This window comes from Mobula hypostoma, chromosome 1 (genome assembly GCF_963921235.1).
Source record: "Mobula hypostoma chromosome 1, sMobHyp1.1, whole genome shotgun sequence".
Lineage (NCBI taxonomy): Eukaryota > Metazoa > Chordata > Chondrichthyes > Myliobatiformes > Myliobatidae > Mobula > Mobula hypostoma.
The window spans coordinates 66,514,796-66,541,382 of NC_086097.1; the positions used below are offsets into that span (position 1 = coordinate 66,514,796).

The 26,587-nt window shown below is 38.5% G+C and overlaps 1 protein-coding gene across 1 annotated transcript in view; it reads left to right on the top strand.

Moving 5' to 3' along the window:
• Positions 1-26,587, top strand: part of ttc6 (tetratricopeptide repeat domain 6) — a 309,199-nt gene that overhangs the window by 262,419 nt on the left and 20,193 nt on the right. The window contains exons 30-31 of the mRNA XM_063059735.1: positions 6,394-6,546; positions 10,317-10,487. Of these exons, the coding sequence (XP_062915805.1) occupies positions 6,394-6,546; positions 10,317-10,487 (324 nt within the window). The remainder of the gene's footprint in view (positions 1-6,393; positions 6,547-10,316; positions 10,488-26,587) is intronic.

Sequence of the window (26,587 nt, forward strand, 5' to 3'; positions counted from 1 at the left end):
CAGAAATTTGTCTTAATATCTAAATTCTGGGTTTCTTTTAAGGTTCTTTGATTGTTTAACAATTTCCAATTGAAAGATTAAAACTGCATCAAGATTAGCACTGAACAATGCACGAATCTGTTACTCATGAGGATTCACTAATCGTGATGTTTTCATAAAACCTTTGTAGTACACATAACATCAACCTAATGTTTGGATGATTTAAGCACTGGGCCTGATTGAAAAGGTCAGGGTTTCAGGTCCAGAGGTGAGGTGAGGGCTGGTTCTGCCCAGTTCTCGCTGCTCTACAACATTTACTCAGCTCCACGCTGAACTGAGGCTGTGGCCTGCTCCAGCTGCGGTGATGCCTGGCTTTGCATTTTTCGTAAAACTTCACTTCTGAAACTATTTGCTTACTTTTATTGTTTGCATGATTTTTTTTTCTCTCTCTGTGCTTTGGGTGGTTGACGGTCTGTTTTTTTAAATGGGATCTTTTGAGGTTTCTTTCTTTTGTGGCTGCCTGTAAGGAGACAAATCTCATGGTTGTATAATGTATACATACTTTGATAATAAATGTAATTTGAACTTTGAACTATGTTTTCAATTGTTGTTTACACCACTGTATTCCCATTAAACTTGATTTCCAGCTCAGATTTACTTTGTGGCAGTGTATCCCCATCCTCTGTTCATTCCATTATGGAAGGAATAGTTATCCATGAAGGACACCCACAATGGGCCATCATCTGATTAACATACCATCAGGGAAGCTTTGTAGCAGGCTATGGTGTATTGACCAAGAATCAGTGGTAGTATTAAACATGCTGGCAAGTAGAACAACACTTCCATCCTTTAGAATACCAGTTTAACACTCTGAAGACTGGACAGACAATTAACTACATATCTAGGTCAGCCAATATTGTGGACCAAAGGGCCTCTACTGTGCTGTACTATTCTATGTTCTATAACTCAGAGCTCAGACCAAGAGCCTTCAACTCCCTGCCAATGGACCAAAATCCTACTAACTGCTTGACTGCTCTGCAATGGCAGCTGTGTTCTAAAAGTTGTTAGTCTTCTGTAAGAATAGCATGGTGATTTTGGAGTAAAAGCTACTGTCTCCCAGCTCCAGATATGATCAATTCTGTCTGTGTGGAGTTTGAATGTTCTCCTCATAACTCTGTGGGGACTTTGCCAGTCCTTGTTCTCACCCTTTCAACCATCCACAATTTTTGCAATGCTGTTTAGTTTTATACACAGACTAGGAAGTAGTTGTAGAGGGAGAAGCACAGTTCACATTTCAACTGAAATTTGAAATAGATTTTAAAAAGCAGAGAAAATGGAAGCGGAGAGGACAAAATGAACAAGAAGATCTATGATGAATGGAAAACAGAAGAGATTAAGCGATAGAAAAAATGACAGTACAAGATGAAAGCAGTCACTTAATTAGCATTGTTCTGTCCAATGCAGAAGAAACTAGATAATGAATAGTGTCTGACTTATTTGATCACATATCAATCACTTTTACCATTAATCATTCTTTCACTTGGAAAGACTGTTTGTGGCTCAAGTGTAGGAAGAGATCTATAGTTCCTTGGGAAGGTGCTATGAAAATGCAGGAGAGTGGTGGAATTGAAGGAGTGAACAAGAGCATCCTAAAGAAATTCCAAGTGTGGAAGGTTCAAGATTCAAGGTTGTTTAATGTCATTTCTAGTATAGAAGTGTAAAGAAGAATGAAATAATTGTTACTCCAGCTCTGTGCAGCACAAAAAAAAACACAATAAGACAAAGAACACAATAAAAATAAAAAAGTAGATATAAATACATAATATAGTTTATATACTAGATTGATTGTATGTACTAGAGACAGGAGTGTCTGTACATAAGGCGACTAACAGGAAATGATAAAGTAGTGGTGGTTGGGGTGTGGAGGGGTGGGTTAGTAGGTGGAGGTGTTGATCAGCCTTACAGCTTGGGGAAAGTAACTGTTTTTGATTCTGTCAATACAAAATAAATGAGAAGTTGCTTTGGAAGCCACAATTGCTCTTAAAGAGTTGTACAGTTAGTATATGGTGGGGTAAGTGAAGCGATTGTTGATTTGGATGCTATGAAGGGCTTAAGTGTGTGCGTGTGCATGTATATATACTGAAAAATCAGCCTAATGTGTATAAAAGAATGTGTAATGTAAGATAAACTCAAACACTGCCTTTGTCTATCAATCAGTTACATTAGAACTAGACAACCGGGTGACCCGTTGGGGCACCCTTTGAGAGAAGGGTAGTGCAGTCTGATGTGACCAGAATGAACATTAAATTTTCCTGAATGCTATTGCTATCGCTTTGCTTTGAAAATTAAAGAAGATAAACTCAGTTTATTAAAGAAGAAAGATGCGTAGCAAGACAAATATAGCTGCTCCTCGTTTAACGAAGGACACTTTTGATGACAGCATTTCTGGTTCATCTACCACCAAGAATACTCTAACGTTTTCATTTCTTTTTCCCTGGCTTAAAGCCACATACAGCTGACCATGCTGGAATACCGGTTTCTCCAGATAAATCAACATATTTTCCATGGTGTGGCCTTGCGCCTTACATATAGTCATAGCAAAACATGACTGTATCGGGAACTGGCTCCGCTGAAGAGGGACATCTTCCCCTTCTGATAAACAGAGTAATTCTTGGGATTATGACAATGTCATTTTTGAATGCACCAATGCTTATCTTGGCTACAATAAGATTGTCGTGCAGTTCTTCCACCATCATTCGTGTTCCATTGCAAAGCCTTGGTGGATCCAAATTTCTCATTGAAATGATGTGAGATCCCCTCACAATTCCAGTTTATGTGGTGGTAATCCAGAGAGTTTGACCGAATCAAGGAATTCTGTTAGAAAATGAGTGGTGGTAGCTCCTTCACTTACGGCGTTGAAGGAACATTATTCTTTCATGAATCCAGGGAAGCGTCTAATGCATGTGAAGTTTATTTTTGCATCATTTCATTGAGAGGAACCAAGGTAGAATTCCTCGAGAACAGTTTTTCGAATGTAGGGTAGATGAAATCAATACATTCTTCCATAGTTTTTGCTGGCAGAATCATATCTTCAGATAATTGGATTTCATCATTTTCATTTTTCTCAATCTTGTCTTCTCCAACATCCAATAAGAACTCAGAATATCGTCCTTCTCCCTCACTCAATCGCATGTTTCCAATTGAAACTTGATGAAGCTTCTCCATAAGTAGGATTTTTTTATGCATGAATTCTCCACATCAGCATCATATCCTCGTTTCACAACTGCTAGAAGCTGACGGAAATTGCCACAGCAAGTGGTTAAAATACCCCCGAAGGCCTCATTCTTGCCGCATACATCACAAAGAGTCTGGTCCACAGCTTTGAAGCTCTGCCTCCTAATCATGGAGCACTCATCCCAGACAATAAGCCTCGCATTTTGGAGTAAATTTGCAGTATTGGTGTATATATCGATGTTACAAAGGGCATCTTCATTGACTTTGAGGGGTATCTTGAATCTTGAATGCGCTGTCCTACCACCAGGCATCAATGTTGCAGCAATACCAGATGATGCTACAGCAATAGCAACACCTCCATCTCCCCTAACTTTAGCAAGGATCAAGTTGATGATAAATGTCTTGCCCGCTCCTCCTGGTGCATCAATGAAAATCATTGAAGAGAGATTCCTTTCCAAGCAGTCGCACACATATTCATATACTTCTCTTTGCTCATTATTCAATAGGGGCTCCTTCTGTGAAACAAATCCCTGCTGTTCATCTGTGTTGTATTGCAGTTCACACAAAGATTCCAGATTGCCAGCACTTTGAGTAAGTGTACCGTTTCTTGGTGTCGGCAAGTTATATTCTTCAAGTGTTTTGCCCAAACTCACAAGTTTCTCTTGGAAATACAGATGAGCTTGTCCGTGATGCCTGTCATCAATCATGATATTAGGATTATTTATAGTTCTGCTCTCCATTTGTAAGAAATCTTCAGACATTGCATTCTTGAACCGGTTCCATAATTGCTGTGGATTGTTGATTTCAGTGTTTGTTAGCAAGACGACAAACAAATCTCTCATTGCTCTGGGCATTCTTGTTCTCTCTGCTTCTTCCATAGTTTGCTGCCAATGATTGCCAGCTTGCAACAATCCTGTCTCTCTACAGATGTCTTTGAATGATGGAAGGATATCTCCATCATGTGTTTTCAATGATTCAAAAGATACTGGCCCCCTTTATGTGATGAAGTAGTCTCAAATACTAGAGGTCACCACTTCATGGAGAAACAGTATACACTTGACCCAGAACATTTGCTTCAAAAATCCCGGAGTACTCTTCCACTCTCACGTTGAATTCCATCATTCTGTACTATCCCCATTCTCAATTCTATGCTGTCTTGAGGATCCATGAAGTAAATTTGAAGGAATTGGGCTCGCTATTTGGGGTCTGGCATTAAATGTCCAATGTAATGATGGATTTAGCCTTGAATAATCACAGAAGGATTCCATCCATTCCTCATTGGAAGGACTTCTTTGGCACCAAAGGATGTCATTTGGAAGAGGCAATTGTATTGTCTCATGTTCTTCCTGAACTCGTTTGCAATAGGTTCATCATTGCTGTATAAACTGAGTTCATTGGGTAGAGGTTGCAAATTGCCTATCCTGACCTTCCCCTCATACAGCAGAAATTTGCGGTTTCTCCAGTGAACAAGGCGGCACAACAGTGAGGGCATACTCTGGTCATCGTACCAACATCAGCAGAAATGATACGGTGTGCAAGTCATGCATTTTGCCTTGCTTTTTCTCTGTCGAGGTATTGTCGTTGAAAGCGGGCATTGTCGTCTCCAGCAACTCTGTAATAATTACTCTTTGCCGCATATTTGAGTTGATCTTTCCTTTTCTCCTCTGTCTCTTCCTCTCCTTCTTCTGTGCCTGTTTTTGTCATTCTGGAGATGCCTTTCATCCCCCCCCCCCCGTCTCTTCATCTCTTCTGCCATTTATTCTTTGTCTCTGATCCTGGAGATGTGCATTTCTCAGCTCCTTTGTCTCTTCCTCTCTCCTCCTTCTATGCCAGTTGTTGTCATTCTGGAAGCATGCAGCCCTTTCATCTTTCGTCTCTTCATCTCTTCTACCATTTGTTCTTTCTCTCTGATCCTGGAGTCATGCGGCCCTGGGCTGATCCAATTCTTGTTCTCTCCTCCTTCTGTGCCTATTGTTGTCATTTTGGAGACGTGCATGCTCCCCCTCCTCTGTCTCTTCTTCTCACATCTTTTTTGTTCTGACTCTTTGATTGTGGAGTCGTGTGGCCTTGGCCTCATCCGATTCTTCTTCTCTCCCTCTCCTTGCTGCTTCCCGACAATGTTTGGCGTAATCTTTTGACCATAATGTCCCCCTTCTCTTTCCACGTGGCATAATTAGGCTGACCATATTTTTTTTCCCTTAATGCTGGATAGAAGATACGAAGCTGTAACACTAAAGCCTCCAGGATGCTGATTTATCATGATGATGTGGTTGGGGCTCTCCTAAATGGACGTGATATAGTCACTACTGTCCTTTTATTTCAGCAAAGGGTTTGATGGGTGTTTTGAAGTACTCCATTACAATAAGATTTAATTATCTCTTATTGATGGGTCGCAGTTTGATCTGTCCCAATCCTGCACATGCTGATGGTGATTAGCAGAATGTGACCACTCGAAATAGAGCTGCCCTGCCCTTTTGCTGCGGTTGGTGTCGCTGCTGTGAGCATCGTGAGGCGCTGCTGAGGCTGGCCGCGTGCATGTGTCGTGTCGCGTCGCAGTTTCCATGAAAGCTGGAATTGGGTGTGGAAAGCAGGGCCTGTCGACGAGTGAGCAGTTTTATATGAATATAATCCTGACCTTATAACCCTGACCTTTCCATGCATTCTGTAAGTTAGTGCATTTTAAGTCCACTTAGTCCAAAAAAGTGCCGCTTTAATGCACCGTTTGTACTAATTTGAGGGCCCAAACAGATAAACAGAATGAGAATTTTAGTAATGTATAGATAGACATAGAAATTATTCATCTTTACTCTGCAATTGTTCTTGAAATTTTAAAACTACAAAATTTGAAACAGAAGAATCATTATCTTGATGCATTTAAAAGTGTAAAAATGCTACATCATAGGAACTGTCAACATGTGATGAAATCATAGAAGAATGCACTTTCTGAACCACACATATATTCCTAATTTTTTCAACTGAAAACAAGAATTGGTGTAGTACTTACAAGTGTCATATTTAGAAATGACATTTTTCAGCTATTTCTGGTGATAAATGAGATTTTAAATACCCGTACTCAAAAAAAATCTGATTAGCTTATATTAAATGCCACAAATTGAAAATAAATTATCTTCTTTAAGTAGATGTCTACCTTAAATGAAACCATTATTTTCTCCTTTTTAGGTACTAGGTAAATTTCAGAAAGCCTGGAATCACTTTGCAATTGCAATTGATATAGACCCAAAATTTCAGGATGCATATGAAGGTCGAGCAGTAATCAGCCTTCAAATGAACAATACATCTGGAGCATTACAGGACATCAATGCTGCGTTGAAGGTATACATAATTATGCCTATATCTTAAGGCATCAAGCAACAGAATAAGATACTTCAAAATGCATATTAATGCATGGACTCTAGTGTTAGTTAACAGAATTGTTCTAAAATCCAGAATTATTTGGTGGGGCCATTAACACCATTTTCACATGGTGCTAATAGAGCTTTTGAAAACTCCAGTCTACTGGGATTTTGAAGGTCTTTAATAATCAAATGCATGAGGTATTGATAACATTTTTAGAGTACCACATATAATACCTCTAGAATTTTGACAAAGTAAATTATTAAAGTCAGGAGAAATCATTCAGTGAAGTATCACTCAGGAAAATGTCTGCTAAAGGAAGTAAACCAGCTAATTTAAAACATTTGGTCACTAAGGGCTGAAAAGACATGCAAACAAGAACTCTGTAGTCCAGAGAAAAACATTTTGGAAACAGAAAGGCAGCAGTTTTGCCCTCTTTGAAGGAGGAAAAAGGACCTACACAAATATTGACAAAATAAGGCATTCAACAGTGTCCAAAGGTGGCAGGTTCAGACAATGGTGAAATGTGGGTATATTATCCTAAGGCAAAAATTCCAGTGCTGTAATTGGAAGTTGAGAAAATGGTGAAAATTGGTGATGCAATGATAAGAATTTTCCCTTCTCTCAAGCAGCCATTGGTGTTGTGTTGAAGATTCATTGACTTTAAACTGATAACAGAGAAAGAAAAGAAAGTGACTAAACTGATAACACAAGGTTTTGCTTCTGGGTAGAAGTTAAACATACCCTCAATTTTTTTCCTCCATGTAAAGTTGTAATAATTTCATTTGTTAGGAAATTCTCTGGTTACAGAAAGGCAATATTATTAGACTAATACACTGAAAAAATTCAAAACCTGCCATTGAAGTTTTTGAATTTAAATTAAGTTTATAAAAAGAATGTAGAAATATAAATCAACTACCAGTAATAGTGACTCTGAAGATGGCAATAATATCGTCCTTCTCCCTCACTCAATCGCATGTTTCTCTTCAGTTGAAACTTGGTGAAGCTTCTCCATGAGTAGGATTTTTTAATGCATGAATTCTCCACATCAGCATCATTTCCACGTTTCACAACTGCTAGAAGCTGACGGAAATCGCCACAGCAAATGGTTAAAATACCCCCGAAGGCCTCATTCTTGCCGCATACATCACGAAGAGTCTGGTCCACAGCTTCGAAGCTGTCCCTCCTAATCATGGGGCAGTCATCCCACACAATAAGCCTCGAAGATAGCAATAATATGTCCGATATTTCCATGAAGTTCTTTGAGGACAGAAAGCAGCTCCTCTTATCTAGTCAGCCCACACGAATATCATCCAACATGCTTGTAGCAGATTCCTTTAATACCTTTCTCAACTGGCTCATCAAGACACACGATCATTTCAAAAGAATGCCTAATACTATCTTCAGAAAAATAAATGATATTTAGCAGTGATGTTAATATAATGGGGAAAATAAATTAAGCTTAGCAATTAAAGAAAAATGCGATAACAAACTATTACAACAGTCCCATTGTGATTTATTCAAAGGTCTTGCTTTTGATAGTTGGTGCATCTGAAAAAAAGCAACAGATTATAATAAACATCATTTTATAAATATTGCATAAGACTAAGAAATAGTAGATCATTTAGTTCCTTTTGCCTTTAGTTTAGTTAATGTGGACTAAACAATTTCACATGATTCTCTTAATATCTAACAATCAATTTCTCTTTCTCTCTCGAGTATACTCAATAACTGATCTTCCACAACCCTTTTCAGTAGAAAATTTGAGAGATTCATTAGCCTTTGGTTGAAAAATTTCTATTTATTTCTGTCCTGAATGGCCAACCTCTTATCTTCAAGGGTTCAAAGGTTCATTTATTATTAAAGTATACTACTCTGAAATTCTTCAATTCTCTGGGTAGCCATGAAACCGAGAAAGAAAGGAAAGGAAAGATAGCACGATTGTCAACCATCAAATCCCACCTGCCCGCAAAAAATGAACAAAAACGGAGCAGGCACATTAATGCCCAAATCTCTCCTCCCACACAAAAACTGAACAAATCAGATCAGGCATATCGAACCCGGCCCCCCCCCCACACAAAAAAAATGTATCAGGTGTATTGACCTCCAAATCCCCCTCCCTGCACAAAAATACCCTTTTCACCAATTAAAGCTCCCATTGTTCACCAATTAAAGCGATGAGGGAGATTGAAGCATTGAAGCGAATGCAAAGGGTAAGCACCAGCCACCGGTTTTTTGATCAGTTGCTCTGTACCCGAGAGGGGAGACCCTGCTGCTGCACCCAGAGAGGGTGTCCAGGGTTTTTTATGCATTTTGGATGAGGACTTTGGAGAATAGACTCTACTTTTCATTCTTATCATTTTTTATATTCTGTGTTTTTTTCTTTTGAGACTGTGACTCCTTGTTCTAGACATCCTGGCAGATTGAGACAAAATTACTGAACCTACTCTATAAAGCTCTTCAGGTATTTTATACTTTTCAATGAAATTACCTCTTATTCATCAGAGTCTATCTGAATAGATCCAACCTGCTTAACCTCTCTTCAAACATTCAAACCTGTCATTCTAGGAATTAATGTTCAATGGGAATGGTAAGCACTGGTTTTGCTGCTAAGCGTATTTTGACAAATCTTGAGTCCAGTAACAGCACTGAATCTGTCAGATGGATATAACAATTGCTGCTTCTCTTTGAAAAGGGTTAGCAATGAAAATTATTTTCAGTTCTAACAGAAAGTAAACCATTTTACAATTAACTTGATTAATGTCATTGTCTAAATATGACCATTGCTAAACCAGATGTATTGCTCATCTCCAATAATGATCAAAAGGTAATGCAGAACTGCCTTACCGTACTTTTACAGACCATGTGAATATATTGCCACAGTGCAAAGCAGTTTTGACACAACTCATTACCCTTTTGCATTTTCAGAAGGCAGTTAAGAATGGATCTTTTGGTCTCAGTTGATTTGCTTCCTTGAATATTTTAATAAAATGAATGGAATCAGGATCACAATTTCAGTTTCACTTAATTAAGTATATAAATGTTTACATTGCTGTAATAGGTTTTTCACTCAAGTCTCAGATTGCTCATAAAAGTTTCTGTGTGCGTACATTTAACTTACAACTTTTAACCTGTAGAAACATTTTAGATTCTTGCCTGTTTAATCAAGATAGTATTTTCCCCTTTATTCATAAAATAATTCCAGCATCTTGTAATTCATTGCACTTTATCTTCATATTTAATATATTCCAATGTGTGATTGTATCTCAATGCATTTTAAATGGTCAGTGTGTTGTAGAAAAGTTAAAAACAACTTTTTAAACTTTTAAAATAAAAAAAGCAAACTTACTCAACAAATTCTGTAGGTACTTGATAGTTGGCAATGATAATGGTGGGTCCACAGGCCTGCTTCATGGAGCTTTATCATCCTTTAACTCTTTGACTGCACTGTTCACTTGTCATGACAGTATCCTGGAGATTTCCTCCTTCCTCTGCCTCATATTTCAATGCAGAACTTTAAAGCATTCCAGTTTTATCCTCTGAACAATTGTAGCAAAGTTTTACTATTGCCTTGGCTTAGATATGTTTACTCATTGTCGACTATAAATATTGGAGTTACCAGGCCTGTTGGTTTCATAAGGCTAATTTCATCTCCATTCCAGAATTATTATTTACTTTATAATGCATACATTATTATCGCTAAGTAAATTACCTCATAAATAAATAGAGTTTATCAATTAATTTTTCAGATCTACAACTCTGCGAAGTTGCTTACAAATCGTGGTGTGATTAGCCAGTTTATGGGAGATCTATCCAATGCTATGAGTGACTATAAGAGAGCAATAGCTCTCAATCCAAGCTATTCACTGGCTTATTTTAATGCAGCCAATCTTTATCTCTACAACAGTCAATTTCAACAGGTATGAAATTGTATCAGAAGTATTTTAAACCTTAAGTACATTATATCCATATTGCCATTAATGATTAACTTCAGATCATTCTGCCACTTCTCATGTAGTCATACTCATTACCTTGAATTCATGCTGACTGATAGTAGTTCCCTGCAGAACTACTGGAAAACAGCTGTTCATGCTTCAGCACCTCTCAAGCTCATGGGCTTGCAATATTGAAGACAAAGTCCAAGATGTGCTGGTGCTCAGATGCCTATGCATCTGACAAGCTTATGTTATCATTAGACTCATCATTAAATCCACTGCAGAGTAATATCCCTGATAGAAGCTTAATATATTTCACATTGGTACTTCTGCTTTACACCAGAGATAACTGGCATAAGAATGTAAAAGAGTGGATAAGTGCTTTTAATATTTATGGTTTAAACTAATTGATATTTTATACCAGATTATTTTTAAAATATTTTTTAATGTTGTAATTCTATTTAAATAGCTTTAAACATGTCTTCTGCCCGTAAGTATGTCAGTGGATGGGGATGGAATGTTGTGGTCAGCCTGTCCAGCTCTCCACATCCAGAACAGATTCGGGCACCAGAATCCTAAACAATTATTTTGAAATGGAGTCTTAAAATTGCTGCACCTTTAATAATTCATACTTTATTCCTGTATCAGAAAGCAAATTAAAAAGCATGTTATTACAACATAGTTTTTTATCTCTCAATCCTTCTGAGGCATAAATAGCTTTTCTGACTCTTAATATACACAAAGGTAAACAAAAGCTTAACCGCTGTGCACTGGACAGCTATTTTTCAGAAAATAACATGTAATCAATGAAATCTTGTTTTCCCGTTGCTTATTTGTAGGTCCTTCATTTACTGATTTATGTTTTAAGGGTCTCATTTATATGAAACATACAATTAAATTTTAATTTCACTTACAAAATGATATTTCTGTAAGGTCTTCACTCAATTCTGAAACAAACTCCCAAAAAGTACGAGGGTTCCAATTGAATATGAACTTATCTAGCTTGGACTTGAATTCTAGTGAAATTGTCAATCAACCACATCGTAAAGGAAATAGAGGCTGAAATTTTCCTATTAATTTAGTTAAATATAATTTTTGTTTCCGTGGTGACAGCCATGTTAAACAGTAGATATTTTTTCTAGTATTTAGACTGTTTTTCCTATCCAAAATGTTGCATTATTTCAAATTATATTGTAAATAGAGATGCATTATTAGCCTGGATTGTACATGCAAAACATGCCATCTCCCTTTGGACTCCAGCAGAAAAGCCAAATCCTGCTGAAATTAGCTACCATCTACACCTGAGTTTATGAGTCATAGATCATCTGCCAGGTTAGACCTAGCCCATGATCTGTTGGCCCATTGATTTCAAAGGGATCTGTTTCCAAAGGACAGATGGGAAGAAAGAGAAAATTCACTTTAAAATATTAGTTTTTAATTATAAAAAATTCAGACATTAAAGTTTTAGCTAGTTAATATTTTTCATTTCTTTACTTGAGTTTTTATAGGTTTTAATGATTTCTCACTTTATTTCAGTAATGAACTTTTAATAGCAAGCATGAAAGAGCATTCTCAACTACAGTTTGTATTTCATATCTCAACCTTGGTGCATTTACTCGGCTTCTATAACTAGTTCATATTTGCTGGCTTCTTCAATGTTGTTTAATTGGCGAATTGTCCATTCCTTTATCCGAGTTTGCTGTAGAAAAACAGCAAAAAAATACGGATGATTGTAGATCAGTTCCATTCTTTTTATTTAAAGTAGTCTTTGCAATAGAATTGATCACCGGCTTGTACTAGTTTATTTCAGTATTGGTTTGAATAACTCTTACATGCATCATTTTGGCCATTCAAAATATTTTCACTAACTTTGTTAAATTCTTTCACTGCTTAAGTTTGAAGCCAGAGCCAAATTGTCAGAATCACGCAAAACTGAAGTAAAAATGAACACAGTTCTCAAAACCAAATCTAGATGCATGCTATTTTTAGAAATCTCCAGATTTTGGATTTACCATCACAAAACATACCTGCTCTATAGGCAATCTTTTTGCCCTTTTGTTTTTCCTTTTGATCATGGATTTCTCAAGAAAACTTGAATTAAAATTAATGGAAGATTTGTGAGAATATGACTTGGATCTGCTTTTACGGGCAGCTTCAGTCTTTCCACTGAAATGCTTGAGAGATCTGGATGGTGTTGAATCATTTTCTATAGTGGCTTTATTAGTAGTAGTCTCTTCCATACTGGATTGACAATTCTTTTCATTGTCTGATGTGGGGGTTGGAACACTTTCTTCAAATATTATTGACAGCATTGTTCCTCTAAAAGTTGTAGACTTACTTGACATACTTGCACTCCATTGGCTAGCTCCTGGTTTACAATCAGTGTCAATTATTGTGCTGGGCTGAGATTTCTCAAGATTTAGAGGCAACTTTTCCTCAAAGTATTCAGAATTTAACTGTACAAAATTAGGTACAGGAGAAGTTGTTGATATTGCAGAGTTGGGTAAAATTGAATCATAAAATATGTCCTGCAATTCATGGTCATGTTCTATCCTGGAAAGATCAATACTTTCTTCCAACTTCTCAGTCTTTTCAAAGTATGGTTCTTCAGGAGTGCTATATTTCTCAGAGAATGTGCATCCAGCTCTCAATCTTGCCATATTTAAAGGTCAATTTTTTTCTCAGTCATACCTTTATTGGTTAAGGAGAGAATAAAACAAACATAGCGTAAAACGAACTTAAATTATGCTTTTCTTCCAAATAACTTTTTCATGGGATGATTTGGCATGTTAGTAACTAATGGAAAGAATTGTGAAATCCATCATAATACTCACTAAATGCAAGAGGAACTCAGCAAATCAGGCAGCATCTATGTAAAGCAATAAATGGTAGAAGTTTTGGGCCATGATCCTTCATCGGGACTGGAAAAGAAGGGGGAAGAAGCCAGAATAAGAAGGTGGGGGAGGGGGGAAGGAATACAAGATGGGAGATGATAGGTGAAGCTAGATGAGGGAGAAGTGAGTGGGTAGGGAAGGGGAATGATGTAAGAAGCTTGGGAGGTGCTTGGTGGAAGAGGTAAAGGGCTGAAGAAGAAGAAACGCCCCATACACCGTCTAGGTAGTGTGACGAAAGACCAAGTATCATCATCTTATTTTTGTTATCTCCATTTCAACTGAGATTTGGCAGCAGCCTCCACCTTAGTAATATGTAATGCATTTCAACAATGCCTACAGCCCCTCTGCACATTGAGCATTACTTTAATCATCTTGCGCCAATTATCTTCTTATTACCTACTTGCATTTGCAGGCCAGTGGAAGATGATTGGATATTCTGAAGCTACCGGTCATTCTCTCAGCCTATTATTATTCATCTACTTTTAATTTTCCCTTTCATTTTCTATTTTTGTCCTTGCTTTTCTTTTTTCCCCTCATCTTCTCTTTCTTCTTCAGCTTTGGTTCTTTTTGTAGAATGTATAGGCCTACATCTGAAACATGTGCTCTTCAAAAGTCACCATTATTCAGTTACAGTTTTACCCATGTTTGGTTTCAACTTTCTCGTAGTTTATTCCCTTCTCATTTCACCGATTAGCCCACCTCCAATTTAAGACACATATCATTACAAAAGTTCCAGTTGCAAAAATAGTAAAGCCACTTAAACCTCTAAGTGGAATCCCCAAATATAAATGTTCTTTAATTTATCATATTCAACCTACCAGTTATCCATGATAATCCCCTTAGTCTATGGTGATACACAGTGCTGCTCTTCATTAAGTGATTATCACCAGATGTTCACTGGTCTTTTGCATCAATACCATTAAGTCCTAAGATCACTTTCCTTTATGAATAATCTTCCGCCTTTCTACATTATTCTTCCACCTGTACAACTTGTAAAAATTCATACCCATCTCTATTTCAATAGCATAGCATAAATTACTGCTTGAGCAGAAAGACCCATTCAGCTCAGTTTTCCAACACTTTCACTCAGATGTTGCTCTGTGAGGATCCATAGTTTTCCAATTCCATTCATTAATGAAGGTTCTCTATCACTATTTGAGAATGGTGAAGTTCCTTCTTGTATCAAACTAGAATAAAATTAGCACCTATTACTTCACATAAATATTTTTTTTATATAAAGTGGGACCCTTGTATTCAATTGTATCTTAAGGCCTAACTCTACTTATTATCTTTCACATGGCAGTAGTCTCTTGTACTAACCAGTTGTCATTTTCTGGCATCATATATTTCTTATCTTTAATTAATTTTTGTTCAAATAGTGAAACAATATGCTTTGTATGCTACCAAAGGTACCTTTACAGCAATTATTCAAATTCTTTTTCTCTTTTTTGCACCTATGGTCTGAGAGCACAAAACATGGAAATTTTTTTTCACTATAACTTATTTTAGGTAGTGCCCAATTATTAACTGCAAATTGAGAAAAATATAATGCTGTATATACATTATGGCAGTGGTTTGTTTCACAACTATTTGTAAGGCTTATAGCAAGTTTTTCTAAAAGAAACCAATAAAATAGATATGAAAAATTATTATATAAATTAACTACTTATTTTTCAAATACTCCAACTTAGTTAAACATACTAAACCATATCTTAAACATACATTTTAAGATGCTTTCAAATATTAATATACTTAATAATGGAAGTTATATTAGTTTATTCTTAATCTCAGAATTATGATATCACTAAAACAGACTCAATTCAAAGTTCAAAGTAAATTTATTATCAGAGTACGTATACTGAATGTCGGCATATACAACTCCGAAGTTCATTTTCTTTCAGGCACTGAATCCACTGTAATCATTATGCGCCCATTTACACTCATTCCAAATATGAGAAAATCTGCAGATGCTGGAATTCCAAAGCAACACACACAAATTGCTGGAGGTACTCAGCAGGCAAGGCAGCATCTACAGTCATTTCATTTTGCTCTCCCTATATTCCATCAAATTCCCAGAGATTTAATCTTTCACCTACATATATTTAAAATACAAGTTTATTTATCACATGTACATCGAAACATACAGTGAAATGTGTTGTTTGTGTTAACAACCTACACCATCTGAGAGTTACACCATCTTAATTTGTTAATACTAAGTACAATTTACAAAGACCAACTAGCAACTTGTATATCTTTGGAAAATGTGAGGAGACCACATGGTCCCAGGAATAACCCATGCAAACTGGAGGCATGGAAAGAGCCAGATTGCTGGAGCTGTGATGCAGCAACTCTGCTCGATGTGCCACTATGCCTCCTACGCAACTCAGAAGTAGTGAACAAATTGTAACTGCATTCTGCATAATGAAGTACAACCCATGTATTTCAAAGCTTAGTTACTAAAGGGTTCTTTTTCAGTGAACAGTTACCAGTGTGAAAGATAAAATAAATAAAACCAATAAAGTATGACTGTGACTATGACTATGACAGGTAAGTAACTGCTTTATATTTAAATAAATAGATAACCCTGGAAAAGTATTAAATCTACTTCAAGTCTAATACTTTTTGCCTGGATAGTGGCCCACATCCACAAGATATTCATTATATCTTGGTGATATTTAATAATTAAATGTCATTATATTAATAATAAGATTTTACTCTGACTTTCTAGTACAATTTAAGTATTTGTTTTAAAAAGATTGAACATACAGGTGTGGATAGGTTTCATTTACCAATTTGTTGTTAATTATTAGATCTTCCTTGTGTTGTTTTGCTTATTAATTATAATTTTGACACAGTTATTTGATGTTAGTTCATGTTTTCAATTCACACATTTATGGAAGTTACCAATACTTTACAAGATCTGTTAAATAACAACAACTGACATTTATACCATGCCTTTAATATAGTAAAACTTCAGTAAATATGTCAGGGGGATATTATCACACAGCCAGATACATAAATAGATTTCAGAGCATATGCATAGTTGAAGTGAAATGTTTTAAAGAATGACACTTAGGATGAAAGGGGTAAAGTGGCAGAGTTGTTTCAAGCAAGTTGCAGAGCCTAGAGGTGAGACACTAAAGGCAGAGCCACAGGTAGTTTGTCTTGCATCAAGGATCATTAAATAGTTTAAAAATTGGAAGAATCAAAATGTAACCTTTGCTTTCTTTCACTTCTCCTTTCCAAACATGTCATAATAATAATGGGAAAAATTCTTCCCTTAACCTCATTTGCTCCAAGACCAACTCAGCCTAACTTTGTAACTAAGGTCCCCCATTCCAGGATTAATTCTCGTAAATATCTGCATTCTTTTAAGGACATTGATATTTGCCAACGTGCCATTGGTAAATACTCTCTCAAAAATGTCTGCACCTTCAAAGGCCTTAAATAATAGGTCTCTCTTTCCTGGTATACTGTTTACTGCTATTAATTTACATTGCCTTTCTTAGATATTTGCAGATATTTTTGAGGATGGTTGGACAGGAATAGATAAAGTGATGGAAAGGGTGAACTTGTTGGAGAGGCTTGAAAACAAGGATAAGTATTTTATAACTGAGCTATTCATTAACAGGAAGCCAAGACAGAGCAGAAGCTACTGGGTGATAGGTGAATGGGACTTTGTTCCAGTTAGGATAAAGGCTGGTGAGTTGTGGATAAGCTTAAGTTTATTAAAGATGGAGGAAGAGAAAACAGCCTGGAATGCTTTTAAGTAATTAAGTTCAGAAATAACAAAGGTTTATACAACTGTTTCAGCAGAAGCTAAGATGAGGCAAGGTGGAATTAGGGAATTTCCAAGTGAAAATTGGTATCACAATGATCTTGCATCTGTTCACCCATGCTTTAAATAGTCAAACAACAGGAATTCTGCAGATGCTGGAAATTCAAGCAACATACATCAAAGTTGCTGGTGAACGCAGCAGGCCAAGCAGCATCTGTAGGAAGAGGTGCAGTCGACGTTTCAGGCCGAGACCCTTCGTCAGGACTAACTGAAGGAAGAGTGAGTAAGGGATTTGAAAGTTGGAAGGGGAGGGGGAGATCCAAAATGATAGGAGAAGACAGGAGGGGGAGGGATAGAGCTGAGAGCTGGACAGGTGATAGGCAAAAGGGGATACGAGAGGATCATGGGACAGGAGGTCCGGGAAGAAAGACGGGGGGGGGGTGACCCAGAGGATGGGCAAGAGGTATATTCAGAGGGACAGAGGGAGAAAAAGGAGAGTGAGAGAAAGAATGTGTGCATAAAAATGAGTAACAGATGGGGTACGAGGGGGAGGTGGGGCCTTAGCGGAAGTTAGAGAAGTCGATGTTCATGCCATCAGGTTGGAGGCTACCCAGACGGAATATAAGGTGTTGTTCCTCCAACCTGAGTGTGGCTTCATCTTTACAGTAGAGGAGGCCGTGGATAGACATGTCAGAATGGGAATGGGATGTGGAATTAAAATGTGTTACAGTAGAGGAGGCCTCCTCTACTGTAAAGATGAAGCCACACTCAGGTTGGAGGAACAACACCTTATATTCCGTCTGGGTAGCCTCCAACCTGATGGCATGAACATTGACTTCTCTAACTTCCGCTAAGGCCCCACCTCCCCCTCGTACCCCATCTGTTACTCATTTTTATGCACACATTCTTTCTCTCACTCTCCTTTTTCTCCCTCTGTCCCTCTGAATATACCTCTTGCCCATCCTCTGGGTCACCCCCCCCCTTGTCTTTCTTCGCGGACCTCCTGTCCCATGATCCTCTCATATCCCCTTTTGCCTATCACCTGTCCAGCTCTCGGCTCTATCCCTCCCCCTCCTGTCTTCTCCTATCATTTTGCATCTCCCCCTCCCCCTCCAACTTTCAAATCCCTTACTCACTCTTCCTTCAGTTAGTCCTGACGAAGGGTCTCGGCCTGAAACATCGACTGCACCTCTTCCTACAGATGCTGCTTGGCCTGCTGCGTTCACCAGCAACTTTGATGTATGTTGCTTTAAATAGTCAAGATCACTTTCAGGACAGTTGCCAGACTAAGGGAAGTTATTGGCAACAAAAGAATTGCATTGGTAGAACAAAAGCTTTTTAACTAAAAAGAAAATCCATTCTACTTCCAGTACTGAATGAACAAGAAGTAGCCTAACTATATGGAGTACTTGCAGGGTTCAAAGCAAATGATGAAGGAGAGCTGAGTGTTATAGGTGGCCTAGAAATTAGAAATGCTTTTGACCTACAGTCAATCTAAATTTCAGATTGGACAAAAAATAATTCGAGCTATCTCTATTCATGGGCATACAAGTTGCAACAATGGGTGGTTTCCACCTATTTCCTCAGTACAAGGTTTAGTTTCCACGTTGACAGTGCAAAAAAAAGGATATACTGAAGTATTGGAAATTGGAACAACAATGAAACAGTTAAATTGTCCAATGCACTTTTTGCTCCATTACTTCACCAGCTAATTAGCAAAACAGAAAATTTATCTCCCCACACCATCACTATCTATTCATATCCTTAAACTAATTTTGCCCTAGTTCTCCAGAAAGCATGCAAGATTATGCATTACATTTTTAGCCCTACACAATTAAAACCATATGCATAAAATATCAAATTAATAAAGCATGCTTACATATTTGAATAGATATTGTAGCGACTGCCTGAAAACAAACTAAAAGTCACTAAAAGGCTAAATGAAGGAATATTGCACTATATGATGTGCTTCCAACTAACTGAATTCTAAGTCGAAAAATTAAATTAAATTCTCTATTACAAACCAGCAACAAAATCACTCAACTCGTCGGTAATTCATGTAAAACAAAAATGAATGAAACAAGTTTAATTGGATCAACTTCAAACAAGGAAGAGTAGTCAAATACGAACGGTCAACAAAAAATATGTGCTCCCTACTCACCCCATCACCTTGCTGCCATGCAGTTCAACAGGTAACTATATTAATTTATTTCTACTGCCACCCAATATCACACGCCCTCTGCTAACTGCCGCCCAAACCCACATGACAAATTATACTCAAAAGTATTACTTCCTCTAATAGTTTTTGTAGTTGTGATAGACAGCTTGAGGAGGAACGCAAGTATAATTTCAGACTATTTGTATCACGCAGGAATTTGGCAAATCTAGAAATTAACTTTAATTAGCCAACATAAGCCAACATCAAAGTCAGAGAGAGGGCGTATAATAGAGCAAAAATTAATGGGAAGTTAGAGGATTGGGAAGCTTTTAAAAATTAACAGAAGGCAACTAAAAAGTTATTAAGAAGGTAAAGATGGAATACATAAGACCAGAAGACATAGGAGCAGAATTAAGCCATCTGGCCCATCGAGTCCGTTCTGCCATTGAATCATGGCTGATCCTTTTTTTCTATCTCCTCCTCAACCCCAGTTCCCGGCCTTCTCCCCGTAACCTTTGATGCCATGTCCAATCAACAATCTATCAATCTCTGCCTTAAATACACCCAGTGACCTGGCCCCCACAGCTGCACGTAGCAACAAATTCCACAAATTCACCAACCTTTGGGTAAAGAAATTTCTCCGCACCTCTGTTTTCAAAGGGCGCCCCTCTATCCTGAGGCTATGCCCTCTTGTCCTAGACTCTCCTACCATGGGAAACGTCCTTTCCTCATCTACTCTGTCTAGGCCTTTCAACATTTGAAAGGTTTCAATGAGATCCCCACCCCCTCATCCTTCTGAATTCCAGTGAGTACAGACCAAGAGGAATACAAAAGTAAGCTAACCTATAATAATACAGAGGATACCAAAAGTTTCTTCAGACACATAAAGCATAAAATAGAGGCAAGAGTGGATTGGAGAGGTAGTAATGGGGAACAACAAAATGTCAGATGTGTTGAAGTATCTTGCATCAGCCTTCACTGTGGAAGACATTAGCAGTGTAGTAGAAGTTCCAGGTGACAGGTGGCTTGAAGTGTGTGAAGTTGCCATCACTAGAGAGAAGGTTCTTGGGAAACTGAAGGGTCTGAAGGTAGATAAGTCACTTGGACCAGATGGTGTACACACCAAGTTTCTGAAAGAGGTGGCTGAAGAGATTGTGGAGGCATTAGTAGTGATCTTTCAAGAATCATTAGATTCTGGCATTGTATCTGATGACTGGAAAATTGCAAATGCAACTTCACTCTTCAAGAAAGGAGAAAGGCAGCAGAAAGGAAACTATAGACCTGTTAGCCTGACATCAATGGTTGGGAAGTTGTCGGAATCGATTGTTATGGATGAGATTACGGAGTACCTGGAGGCACATGACAAGATAGGCCAAAGCCAGCATGGTTCCCTGAAAGGAAAATCTTGCCTGACTAACCATCTGCAATTTTTTGAGGAAATTACAAGCAGGGTAGACAAAGGAGATGTAGTGGATGTGATGTACTTGGATTTTCAGAAGGCCTTTGACAAGGTGCCACACATGAGGCTGCTTAGCAAGATAAGAGCCCTTGGAATAACAAGGAAGTTACTAGCATGGGTGGAGCATTGGCTGATCAGCAGGAAACAGAGTGTGAATAAAGTTATCCTATTCTGGCTGGCTGCCAGTTACCATTGGAGTTCCACAGGGGTCAGTGTTGGGACCGCTGCTTTTTACGATGTATGTCAGTGATTTGGACTATGGGATTAATGGATTTGTGTCTAAATTTGCCAATGATACAAAAATAGGTAAAGGAGCGGGTAGTGTTGAGAAACAGAGAGCCTGCAGAGACTTAGATAGTTTAGGGGAATAGGTAAAGAAGTGGCAAATGAAATACAATGTTGGAAAGTGTACGGTCATGCACCTTGGTGGAAGATGTAAACAGGCAGACTATTATTTAGATGGGGAGAGAGTTCAAAATGCAGAGATGCAAAGGGACTTGGGGGTCCTCGAACACAATACCCTAAAGGTTAACCTCCAGGTTGAGTCTGTGGTGAAGAAGGCGAGTGCAATGTTGGCATTCATTTCTAGAGGTATAGAATATAAGAGCATGGATGTGATGTTGAGGCTCTACGAGGCATTCGTAAGACCACACTTGGAGTATTGTGTGCAGTTTTGGGCTCCTTATTTTAGGAAGGATATACTGACATTGGAGAGTGTCCAGAGAAGATTCATGAGAATGATTCCAGGAATGAAAGGGTTACTGTATGAGGAACGTCTGGCAGCTCTTGTGCTGTATTTCCTGAAGTTCAGGAGAATGAGGGGGAACATTCCAAATGTTAAAAGGCCTGAACAGATTATATATGGCAAAGTTATTTCCCATGGTAGGGGAGTCTAGGCAAGAGGGCACGACTTCAGGATTGAAGAACACCCATCTAGAACAGAGATGCAGAGAAATTACTTTAGTCCGGTGTGGGTAAATCTGGGAATTTGTTGCTACGAGTGGCTGTAGAGGGCAAGTTAGTAGGTGTATTTAAGGCAGAGATAGATTCTTGATTAGCCAGGGCATCAAAGGGTTTGGGGAGAAAGCTGGGGAGTGGGAATGACTGGAAGAATTGGATCAGCCCATGATTGAATGGTGGAGCAGACTCGATGGGCCAAATGTCCTACTTCTGCTACTATATCCTAGGGTCTTATGGTTCAAATGAGGTTCATGAAAATGATTCCAGTATTGAATGGCTTGACATATGAAGAGTGTTTGATGGTTCTGGGCCTGTATTCACCAGAATTCAGCAGGATGAGGGGGCAACCCATTGAAATCTATCGAATGGTGAAAAGCCTTGATAGAGTGGATGTGGAGAGGATGTTTTCCATTGAGGGGACATCCTCAGAATCGAGGGGCATCCTTTTAGAATGGAGATGGAGTAATTTCTTTCGCCCAAGGGTGGTGAATCTGTGGAATTCTTTGCCACAGGCAGCTATGGAGGCCAAGTCTTTATGTATATTTAAGGCAGAGGTTGATAGATTCTTGATCAGTCAGAGCATGAAGGGATATGGGAGGAAATTGGGGCTGAGAGAAAAATTGGATCAGCCATGATGAAATGGTAGAGCAAACTTGATGGGCCAAATGGCCTAATCCTGCTCCTATATCTTATGGTCTTATTAAATATAATGTGTTTAATTGCATAATGGTGATGTAGCTTTGCAATAGTTCAACTAAGCTAAGAATGTTTTGTAGATTATTTTTGTATTACTCAGTGTCTTACTCATTTAAGTGTCCAACAATGATCAGCCAACGTTGCTGGTTTCCAGTTGCCCTGATAGTTCTGCATGACCACAATGTCCTGGTGAAACCTTTCACAGTGTTCGTCATTGACAGCACCAAGATCTGCAGGGAAGAAGTCTAATTGAGAATGTGGAAAATGAATCATTAATGACATGTAGCCCTAAATGGCTTTGTATGCTTGAAGCATGTTGTCAACCAGCTGCACGTAGTTTGGTGCTCTGTAGTTGCCAAGAAAATGTTCAACATCCTTAAATGCATTCCATGCAATTTTCTCCGGTCCCACTAAAAGTTCTTTGAATTGCCTGTCATTGATGAGCTGTCTGATTTGTGGACCAACAAAAATGCCTTCCTTAATCTTGGCATCAGTTATTCTGGGAAACATCTGTCTTAGATATCGAAATCACAACAAACTTTGTGCCTGATGACAACAAATTCCATCAATGCAGTCTTGAACCCAATAATTCTGCTTTTGCCTTTGACAAACCCAACTCTCTGACCAAGTCATTTAACTCAGAATGAGTGATCAGATGAGGCTCACTCAACAAAGGGTTCAAAATCTGTATTAGTATCAGTTTCATTTTCCATTCCTGACTCATGCATCATGGTATCTTCACCTGCTTCCTCTAGACTCTATGTCTCTGGTGGCTTCAGTACTGGAGACTATCATCATGCAGCACAAGTCTCATGGCTGAAGGGAGATTGGGGTATTCAATGGATTGCTTGCTTTTAGCAGAGAACCCAAACACGTTGACAGACAGAAATAGTTGTTTGTCACATGATCCTTCTGCTCTCAGCATATTATCAGGACAGCAAACGGAATAGATTTCCCAGTATCTCTGAGCCAAGCTCCAAGATTGACAACGCATGTTGCACAACAAATGTAAGGAGCGTTGGCCTTGTCCTGGTTGTCAATTTTACACCCCAAGTGGAGCTCATAGGCTTTTTTTTAAAAATAAGAGGAGTCATGCTTCAGCTTTAAGATTTAAACATATATTCTCCACAAATATAACAAAACATTAGTGAGCCATTTTGCTATCACAAGTAGTACTAAAAATACAAGTACTTCCTATTAAAATGAGTACACACAATATGCTGTGCGTATAAAGAATGAGCATCAACGTGACCGCAAACCGAAATGTATGTAAGCACAATGCAGAGAACAGTGTGTGCTTGATGATTTTATAACCTTTCCTAAACCCATCTTGCTATGCAGTATCCACTCTGCCTAAGCATGCCCAGGCATGCCTTGACAAGATGGAAAACTTTTCAGCTTACATTGTGGGCAACATTTTAATTGACATGCACTCTGAATTGAAATAACAAATATAGATGATTTCAAGAAAATGGTGCATGATAGGGAAATTTCATGGTGAGTTTTCATGATCAACAGTCCAAAAACAATAGGATACACCCAAAAGTATTCAGAAAGCAAAATCTTTGTTGTCCAGTGTTACCTTAACCCAGAGTGAGGATAAACAACACAACTACAATAAAGGCAGACAACAAAGTGATACACAGCTCCTACATCCCCGTCCCCAATTATAGCACTATAAGAATTACAACCACATATTACAAAATAGAAGACATGAAATCTTCGAGGATAAATGTTTACATATTATTTTAATATTTATGCAAATATTTTCCTTCTTCTTTAAACCAAGTCATGTAACACCCATCTAGGCCAGACGTTCCTAGTGTTTAGACCAGTAAAGAGTGATTTGTTACCACCACTCTCAGTTAATTCAATAAGTCAAGTCAGAATCAGAATCCGGTTTATTATCACCAGCATGTGACGTGAAATTTGTTAACTTAGCAGCAGCAGTTCAATTCAATACATAATATAGAAGAAAATAATAGTAAGTAAATCAATTTACAGCATACGTATATTGAATAGATTAAAATCACACAAAAAAATGGAATAATTGTATATTAAAAAAGTGAGGTAGTGTTCACAGGTTCAATGTCCATTTAGGAAATGGATGGCAGAGAGGAAGAAGCTGTTCCTGAATCACTGAGTGTGTGCCTTCAGGCTTCTGTACCTCTTACCTGATGGTAGCAGTGAGAAAAGGGCATGTCCTGTGTGCTGGAGGTCCTTAATAATGGACACTGCCTTTCTGAAACACTGTTCCTTGAAGATATCCTTGGTACTTTGTACCCAAGATGGAGTCGACTAAATTTCAACCCTCTGCAGCTTCTTTTGGGCCTGTGCAGTAGCCTGCTACACCAGACAGTGATACAATCTGTCAGAATGCTCTCCATGGTACATCTATAGAAGTTTTTGAGTGTATTTGTTAACATACCAAATCTCTTCAAACTCCTAACACGCTGTCTTGCTTTCTTTAAAACTGCATCGATTTGTTGGGATCAAGTTAGTTCCTCAGAGATCTTGACACCCAGAAACTTGAAACTGCTCACTCTCTCCACCTCTGATTCCTCTATGAGGATTGGTATGTGTTCCTTCCTGAAGTCCTCAATCAGCTCTTTCGTCTTACTGACGTTGAGTGCAAGGTTGTTGCTGTGACACCTCTCCACTAGTTGGCATATCTCTCTCTCCTGTACACCCTCTCGTCTCCATCTGAGATTCTACCAACAATGGTGAAAGTTAATGTCATGAAGTCAAACAACCAAAATAAGTGAAGCTCCTAGAGCTGTAGCTGTTGCTTCTCCAACTATATATAAAAAAAGACAGATCTTGGTTATAGGCCTGTCCAGACAGCTGGTTTTGGTCTTGACGCACCTGCCACATAAATCCTCTTCTGCCTGGAAAGGGTTGCATAACTCTTCCTCTTATCCATGAATTGTGAGGCGCTGTATCATCAATTATAAGCACAATGTCTCCTGGGAGGAAATTGCACTTTATACCTGACTATTTCTGACATTCCTGTAACTGTGGTAAGTACTCCTTAACCCACCATTTCCAAAACAGGTTTGACATATATTAGACCTGCTTCCATCTATGATGAGCATAAATGTCTTACTTTTGGAACTCTCCTGGTGACAAGGGTGGTGAGAAGCAACAAATGGTTGGGTATAGTGCATCCAAGTCATTGGGATCAAAGGATGCCTTTGTAATTGGAACACCATTGATAACAGCCTGTACTTCACAAATGACTGTGAAAACCAACTGTGTCAAGGTTTTGTATATTTATGCTGGAAGTGATGCTCTTTCGCGCAGACCTGATCAATCTCTCCCATGTTCCCCCATAATGTGAGCCAGCTGGGGAGTTAAAAATCCACTTAATTTCTTTCTGAAGAAGGACATCACTGATCTACGAATGGTTCCACTTGTCGTCGGAAATCCAGTATTTTTAGCACAACCTGGACAACACATGGTTATGCCCACCATGTTCCATCTCCTAATGTAAATTCCTCAGAAAGATGTCTGAGATATGGAGATTCTTTGCCACTATAACAGTTTGCTTAGACTCTTCAGGCATAGCTGACCTACTAAGTCGTCAACCTACGCTCAAGATATCATCTTGAAGTTCTGAATTGAGCTTGAAAAATATGGCTGTTCCTTTTCAGTTTCTCCCCTTTACAAACTTGAGAATTCATCTGGAAATCTTTTTCTTTGACAAAATCCAGTGATCTCCATTTCAGTCTCTCTGAGCTCCTCCACTGAGAGACAACCTCAGCCGATCTGACCTTTGGCCCTTTCCATCTCTCTCTCTCTTTCCCCCCCCCCCCCCCAAAGAATGCCTTTGTTTTTCATACAAATCAGACAGGGCAAGTGTGAGTTAGTCCTGACGAAGGGTCTCGGCCTGAAACGTCGACTGCACCTCTTCCTACAGATGCTGCTTGGCCTGCTGCGTTCACCAGCAACTTTGATGTATAGGGCAAGTGTGATGGTCAATTGCTTCCTCTTCTGACTGAGAAACAAGAGCAGGTTCTTAAATCTAAGAATCCAGGCCACTGTCTTCCTCAACAGGTCCAAGACAAGAAGTGATGGTTTCTATATGTTATTGCATCCACCTCTTCTTCAGTCTGCATAGCACTCACTGTAACAGTACTC